General features: G+C 40.1%; 1 protein-coding gene across 8 annotated transcripts in view; it reads right to left on the bottom strand.

Moving 5' to 3' along the window:
- Positions 1-344: 344 nt before the first annotated feature.
- Positions 345-8,151, bottom strand: part of LOC141514006 (uncharacterized) — a 247,533-nt gene continuing 239,726 nt past the window's right edge. For 7 of the 8 annotated variants that reach the window (XM_074224410.1, XM_074224416.1, XM_074224414.1 and 4 more), the window contains 3 exons: positions 6,920-7,015; positions 2,286-2,381; positions 345-716 (listed from right to left, as the gene is read on the bottom strand). In XM_074224410.1, coding sequence (XP_074080511.1) covers positions 673-716; positions 2,286-2,381; positions 6,920-7,015 — 236 coding nt within the window. In that variant the 3' untranslated portion in view covers positions 345-672. The remainder of the gene's footprint in view (positions 717-2,285; positions 2,382-6,919; positions 7,016-8,151) is intronic. The other variant, XM_074224417.1, reaches the window with a different exon arrangement.

Here is an 8,151-nt window from a genome sequence, read left to right as displayed (position 1 = left end):
CTTCCAAAGATTGCCTGCTCTGCAAGGGATAAAGAAAGGAAAGAAAAATCAAGACTAAAACAGAATGGCTGAGAAATCTATCTTTTCCCCTCAGGAACTGAGAACTCTTCTTCTTCTTACAAAAGCCTTAGACTTTCCATTTAGGCCTTCAGAACATTATCTTACTGGGATGATTTCATGCCTTTGTAAGCACTCTGTCTTCTTCCCTTGAGGCCTGAGCTCCTATATAACATTGCGTATATTAGAGTTTGTTGCCTTCCTCACTTGTGGCTAAGAATCTATGTTTTAAAGAAAGGACATGGCCAATGGAATAGCATGACATTAACATGTCTTCCATGGGAAATATCCAAAAAACTTCAAAGTCCTACATGACTATTTTCGAATAAGACTCAAAAAGAAAAAGCTTTCCACTGGAAGGGGATACTTGGCTTTCAAGACATTGTAATGAAGGTACTATCTGGATGTTATTTCCCAAGCATGATTCCCATTAAACCCCTTGTGGCTATGGCAAGGATCATTTGAAGTAACCAGTACAAAGCACATCCTTCCTTTCATAGGTAAAGATTCATAAGAACTCCGAGGGATATGGTACAAGGCCTAAACAGTCAAAAGAAATTCTGACATTCTGCTACTTCTGATGGCTTTGCCTCTTTCAGTTTTCTTTGTTCTTCTTCATGTTGTTGCAGCTCTTCCAAATCCAAGGGGGCTCCCAGTCTCTATAAAATATTAATTGTATACAAAGACTTTCTCAAGATTTGACAACTATTCAAGAGAGAGCACTGTCCCACAAAACTTCATTGGTGTTGCCTAACAATGGATTAAGAACAGAGGAAATATTTCTGTTGCTCCCATCTGAAGACCTAAGGGGAATGAATTACTTCTATGACTGGACAATCTGGGCCAACGGGAGGACCAAGGCATCCCTAAAAATCACTACCTGCACTACACAGTTAAGGCTATGAGATGAAGACAAAGGAATCTGTGACCCTGAGAACTTGACCACATTGGAATTTATGGATCAGTGTCAACAGGAGTTGGAAACTGTCAAGGAACCTGAGAAATTTCCCAAATAGGGCCTTTGGAGAGGGTTCACCCAAGTAGACCGGTTCTCTCCAAGGTCCTTTTCCAGAGATAAATCTGATTCCAGTATCACAAGAGATTGCCATTCCAGTCTTCCACACTTTCTCCTTTCTCAGGATCAATGGACTGAAATCAGAAAGGAAGAACAGCAAACACCTAACCCAGAGTCTGCCTTTGGAAGGTGAAAAAACAAAGTCCTAGGAGACTTGCATGAATGGCAGTAACCTAATTAAGCAGAACTAGAAAATTCTAAAGAGTAAATCCAATGCTGTCAAATGATCAACTGAGAATGATTCAGCAATTTTTAGCAACCAAAGGATCCTAGTTTATTCCAAAGGGTCCTTGAAGAGCAATTCGAACCAAGACAAAGGGCAAACAAAGGGAGCCTGATTACCCAGATTAAAGCTTCCTATTCTTCTGTTACTAATGTCATTCTTAAGGTCAGTGTGTTCTTTCTCAATCAGTCTAACACAGAAATGAATAACAGGACTGCAAAAGCAAATAGACTCTATGTAATAGCTTGCCTTCTAATGGCAGGCAGAGAAGCAAGAGAGAATATACAATCTAATATTTTAAACAATGGACCTTCCAAAGATTACCTGCCCTGCAATGGAAAAAGAAAGAAAAGAAAAATCTAGAGGTAAACAAAATCTTTGTGATATCTGCCTCTTCCCCTAAGGAATTGAGAGAAGTTCTTCTTTTAAAAAGCCTTAGACTTTCCATTTATGCACTCAGAACATTATCTTATTGCAAATATTTCATGGCTTTTTAAGCTCATTGTCTTCTTCCCTTAAGGCCTGAGGACCTAGGATATATCATGTAAATTCGAGCTTTCTGCCTTCCTCACTGGTGGCTAAGAATCTATGTCTGCCACAAATGACATGGCCAATTAAATAGCATGAAAATAACATGTCTTCCATTGCAGGAAGTCCAAGTACAAAGCCCCACATGCCTACATTCAACAAAGTCTCAAAATGAGAAGGCTTTCCACTAGAAGGGAATACTCAACTACTGAGACAATGTAATGAAGGTCCTGTCTGGATATTATTACTTCCCAAGCATGTTTCCCATTAATCCCTTTCTGTCTATAGCAAGGATGATATGAAATAGCCAGTACAAAAGCCATCTTTCCTTACATAGGTGCAGATTCCTAAAAACTCTGAGGGATATGGTACAAGGCCTAAACAGGCAAAAGAAATCCTGACCTTCAGTTACTTCTGAAGGCTTTGCCTCTTTTAACTTTCTTTGTTGTTCTTCACGTTCTCTCAGCTCTTCCAAATCCAAGGGGGCTCTTGGCATTTCTGTAATTGGAATGACACTCAATGAATATCTTGGCATTTGTCTACTCTTCAATACTTGACTGTGCCACACTATGTCTATGGTGTTGCGTAACAATGGACTAAGAGCAGAGAAAACCTTTCTATGTCTTCTATTTCACCAAAAATTCTGAAGTGACTGGCTGCATGATTGGACTCCATGTTCAAACAGAAGGCCCATAGCATCCCCTCAAAACACAACGTACGCTGGCAGTCTGTTACCAGATAGCAGGAGAACTTCATTTGCCATCTGAGGACTTAACAATATGGACTTTATAGATTCCCCTCTACTGGAGTCAGAAACATTTCAAGAATAAATCTGTACTTATCACCAAAGAGAGCCGTGGACAAGATTATTCTGGGTTCATCAATTACCTTTAAAGCCCATTACTTGCTCTAAATCTCTGATCCCCAGGCCCTAAAAACTTTAATTCGACAGTATAAGACTTGATCTTTGATGAGGATCAATGGATTTCAGTCAGAGTGGAATATTCTTCCACACTGAGTTTTTCAGCATTTGACAACTATTCAATAGAGAGCATTTTAACACAAAATTTCTTTGGTGTTGACTAAGAATGAACTAATAGCATAAGAAATAATTATATTGCTTACATCTTAACAACTAAGGGGAATGAACTTCTAATATTCTAGGGTGAGCTGGGCCATCAGGAGGACCAAAACATGCCCAAAAATCACTAATTGCACTGCACAGCTAAAGCCATGAGATGAGGTCAAAGGAATCTGTCAACCTGAGAACTTGACTACATTGGAATGTGAAGATCACTATTAACAGGAGGATGAATCTGTCAGTGAACCTGAGAGATTTCCCCAAATAGGGTCTTTGTAGAGGATCACCCAGGTAGACCCATTCTCTCCAAGGTCCATTTCTAAAACTAAATCTGATTCCAAAAATCAAAACAGATCGCCATACAAGTCTTTCACAATTAATCCTTTCTCGGGAACAATGGATTGAAATCAGAAAGGAACAATAGCAACCAACTTATTCAGAATCTGCCTTTGGCAGGTGAAAAAATGACATCCTGAGAGATTTCCATTCCCTGCAGAAACCTAATTGAGCATATCCTGAACATTCTACAGAGTAAATCCAATTCTGCAGAATGATAAGCGAGAATGACTGAATGAATTCTCAGCACAAAAATGATCATAGTCAATTCCAAAGGGATCCTGATAAACAATGTCAACCAACAAAAATGGAGGAAAAGTGAGCAAGATTGCCTGGATTGAAGCTTCCATGCTTCCATTATAAAGGGCTGTGTGTACTTTCTCAATCAATCTTATACAAAAACGTATAGCATGACTAAAAAAGCAAATAGTCTCAACATAATGCCCAGCCTTCTCAGGATGGGTAGAGAACCAATATAAAATACAGAATCTAAAATGGTAAACAGAATTCTGGTCAGGATGGTGGAGAGAAGATAAGCTCTGTGCTAAGGTTTTTGGTTTCCACTTAAAAATCACATGAAAGAAACCTCTTAACAGAAATTTGATTGATAAAAGCCAGAAAGTGAAGCTAGTACAGGAACTCCTCCCAAAACATCTGTCACAAGGCACCACTGGTGAACACTGAGTGGAGAACAGTGAGGCAGTGGGGGCAGGGTGAAGCCAGAGGTTCAGTCTTAGCCATGGTGGCTTTGGTGAGTGGGGTCCCAAAAACCAACTTTAGCTGTGGAATCTCTGGTGGGGGAGCAGATTTCTGGTAAGTCCCAGCTGGACTAGAGGGTGAGTTACAGTACAGAACTGCAGAGCTTAACTGGACATGGACCAGATGGGCTTTGAGGCCCCAAGCTACATACTTTTAGCAGAGCCTTCTTTTCAGAACAAACATTAATAGCCTCCCTCCACCCCCCTCAGGTTCAGATGTCTGAAGCAGAGCTCCCTCAGATGAAAGGGAGATTAAATCATAGCCCACATTGTTCAAGAACAATTCAGCCTGTGCTGCTGTCCCTCACTCTCTCTAGCCCTAAAGAGAGGGCCTCAAATCAAGAATACAAACACTTCAGAGAAAGCAACAAGCACCCCCTACTGGCAAACCCACTTAGAATTACTAAGCCAAGTGAACAAAGCCTCTAGGGTTTTCAAAAGCAAACTTCTGAGAACCGACGCCTCCCCCAACACAAGATACTAGGAAAATGAAGAAAAGGCCAGCAAAAAGGGGGACCCATTGAGAATTAGTTTCAAAACACAGATTCTAACCCAGAGAGACCTAGAACTTCTGAGGAGAATATAAATTGGTCTGCAGCCCACAAAAACAGCTTTAAAGAAATCAGGAAGGAGTTTAAAAATCAACTGGAAAAATTGGGAAAAGAAACTCAAGAGAACATTAAAACTTGGGAAGAAAAAATTAACATATCACAACAAGAAAACAAAACCTTGGAAAACACAATGGGACATATACAACAAAAAGAGAATAATTCTCTTAGATCCTCTATTAGGCAAATGATGCAAAAAGAAAATAGGTCTCTCAAACAATACTTGGGCAAGTGGAAACTTGTTCAAAAATAGAATTGACCAATTGGAAAAGGAGTTGGAAAAAAAGGTAAATGAAAATTCTTCCTAAAATCAAAGAATAGGTTCTGTGGAAACTAATGACTTCATGGGACAATAAGATTCTGTTAAGCAGGAATCATTTTTGCCTCTTTATCAAACAGTCATCCAATAACTCTCATTGTGATGCAACAAAGCCTATACCCTAAAAAGAAATTCTGAGGGGCAGCGAGTTGGCACAGTGGATAAAGAACCGGCCCTAAAGTCAGGAGTACCAGAGTTCAAAGCCACCCTCAGAAACTTCATAATTACCTAGCTGTGTGTCCTTGGGCAAGCCACTTAACCACATTGCCGTGCAAAAACTTAAAAAAAATAAATTCTGACCTTCAGATATTTCTGATGCCGTTTCCACTTTCAAATTTCTTTTTGCCTGCTGTGGCTGCTCCCAATTCAAGGGGTCTCCTGTCCACTTTTTAATATGAATTGGACAAAATAAATTTCTCAGGATTTGACAACTATTCAACTTCTTTGATATTGCCTAAGAATGGACTAACACCAGAGGAAATGTTTCTATTGTTTCCATCTGAAGGCCTAAGGGGAATGGACTACTTCTATTGTTGGACTAGCGGGATCACTGGGAGGCCCAAGGGATCCACAAAAATCACTACCTACACTGTACAGCTAAGGATATGAGATGAAGACAAAAGAATTTATGAACACGTGAACTGGACTGCATTGGAATTTATGGATCACAGTCAAGAGGAGGATTAATTTGGCTGTGAATCTCAGAGATTACCCCCTAATAAGGCCTGTGGAGAGGATTCATCCAGGCATACCAGTTTTCTCTTAGGTCCCTTTGGAGAGCTAAATCTTATTCCAACAACTCCAAAGATTGCCATTCCAGTCATCCACACTTTCTCCTTTCTCAAGATCAATGGAATGAAATCAGAAAGGAACAGTAGCGAACACCTAATGCAGCATCTGCCTTTGTCAGGTGAAAAAATGAAGTCCTAAGACATTTGCATTCCCTGCAGTAAACCTAATTGAGGAGACCAGACAAGACCATTCTACAGAGTAACTTCAATTCTGCACAATGATCGAGTGTGAATGAATCAGCGATTTTCAGCAAGTCTAGTTCATTCCAAAGGGGCCCTAATGAACAATGCTAACCAACAGAAAAGGAGAAAAAAGGCAGCATGATTGACCAGAATGAAGCTTCCCATCCTTCCTCTGTTACTGTTATTCTTAACATCTCTGTGTGCTGTCTCAATCAATCTAACACAGAAATGTATAGCAAGACAACAGAAGCATATAGTCTCTATGTGATTGCTTTCCTTTTCAGTGAAACCAGAGAAGCAAGAGAGAATCAACAATCTAAAATTGTAAACAATGGACCTTCCTGATATTACCTGCTCTGAAAGGGAGAAAGAAAGGAAAGAAAAATCTAGAGGAAAACCAAATGAATTAGAAATTTGACTCTTGCCATCAGGAATTGAGAAATGTGCCTTTTACAAAAAGTATTAGACTTTCCACTAAATGCCTTCAGAACATTATCTTATTGCAATAACTTCAAGCTTTTGTCAGTCCTCTGTCTCCTTCCCCTGAGGCCTGAGTTCCAATAGCACAGTGCAAATATTTGAGCTTGCTGCATTCCTCAATGGGGGCTAGGAATCGATGTCTCCGGCAAAGAACAAAGCCTCTGCAATAGTGTTTCAATATAATGTCTTCCTTTGGAAGATGTGCGACAAAATCTTCAACCCCCCCCCCCCCACCTTTGACTAAGACTCAAAATGAGAAGTCTTTTCACTAGAATGGAATATTCAGCTTCCAAGAGTGTGTAATGAAGGCACTGCCAGGATGTTATTTCCCAAGCATACTTCCCATTAATCCCCTTCAGTCTATGGCAGGGATCGTTTGCAGTAGCCGGTACAAAGGACATCCTTCCTTTCATACATACAGATTCCTAAGAATTCTGAAGGATATGGTAAAAAGCCTAAACAGGCAAAAGAAATTCTGACCTTCAGTTACTTCTGATGGCTTTGCCTCTTTCAACTTCCTTTGTTGTTCTTCATGTCCTCTCACCTCTTCCAAATCTGTGGGGGCTCTTGGCATTTCTGTAATTGGAATGACAATCAATGAATATCTTGGCATTTGGCTACTCTTCAATATATTTGGCTGTGCCACACTGTGTCTATACAGTTCCCTAACAATGGACTAAAAGCAGAGGAAAACTTTCTAGGTCTTCTATTTCACCAAAAATTCTGAAGTGCCTGGCTCCGTGATTGGAAACCATGTTCAACTAGGAGGCCCAAAGCATCCCATCAAAACATGACATAAACCAACAGTCTGTTACAGTATGTTGCCAGATAGAAAAATCTGAGGACTTAACAATATGCACTTTCTAGATTCCTCTCTACTGGAGCCAGAAACATTTCAAGGATAACTCTGTACTTATCACCAAATAGGGCCTTGGACAAGATTATTCTGGGTTCATCAATTACCGCTAAAGCCCATTTCTTGCCCTAAATCTCTGATCCCCGGACCCTAAAGACTTTAATTCCACAGGGCAAGACTTGATCTTTGAGGAGGATCAATGGATTTCAGTCTGAGTGGAATATTCCTCCACACTGAGTTTCTCAGCATTTGACAACTATTCAATAGAGAGCACTGCCCCACAAAATTTCCTTGGTGTTGCCTAAGAATGAACTAACAGCAGAGGAAATACTTATATTGCTTCCATCTGAACACCTAAGGGGAATGAAGTTCTTATATTCTTGGACTAGCTGGGCCAGCAGGAGGACCAAAACATGCCCAAAAATCACTAATTGCACTGCACAGCTTAAGCCATGAGATGAGGTCAAAGGAATATGTGAACCTGAGAAGTTGACCACATTGGAATGTGAAGATCACTATTAACAGGAGGATGAATCTGTCAGTGAACCTGAGAGATTTCCCCAAATAGGGTATTTGCAGGGGATCACCCAGGTAGACCCATTCTCTCCAAGGTCCATTTCTAGAACTAAATCTGATTCCAAAATCAAAACAGATCATCATACAAGTCTTTCACAATTAATCCTTTCTCGGGATCAATGGATTGAAATCAGAAAGGAACAATAGCAACGAACTAATTCAGAATCTGCCTTTGGCAGGTGAAAAAATGACATCCTGAGAGATTTGCATTCCGTGCAGAAACCTAATTCAGCATATCCTGAACATTCTACAGAGTAACTCCAATTCTACAGAATGATAA

The sequence above is a fragment of the Macrotis lagotis genome, chromosome 2 (assembly GCF_037893015.1).
Source record: "Macrotis lagotis isolate mMagLag1 chromosome 2, bilby.v1.9.chrom.fasta, whole genome shotgun sequence".
Classification (NCBI taxonomy): domain Eukaryota; kingdom Metazoa; phylum Chordata; class Mammalia; order Peramelemorphia; family Peramelidae; genus Macrotis; species Macrotis lagotis.
This window is presented reverse-complemented; position numbering and strand designations above follow the sequence as displayed.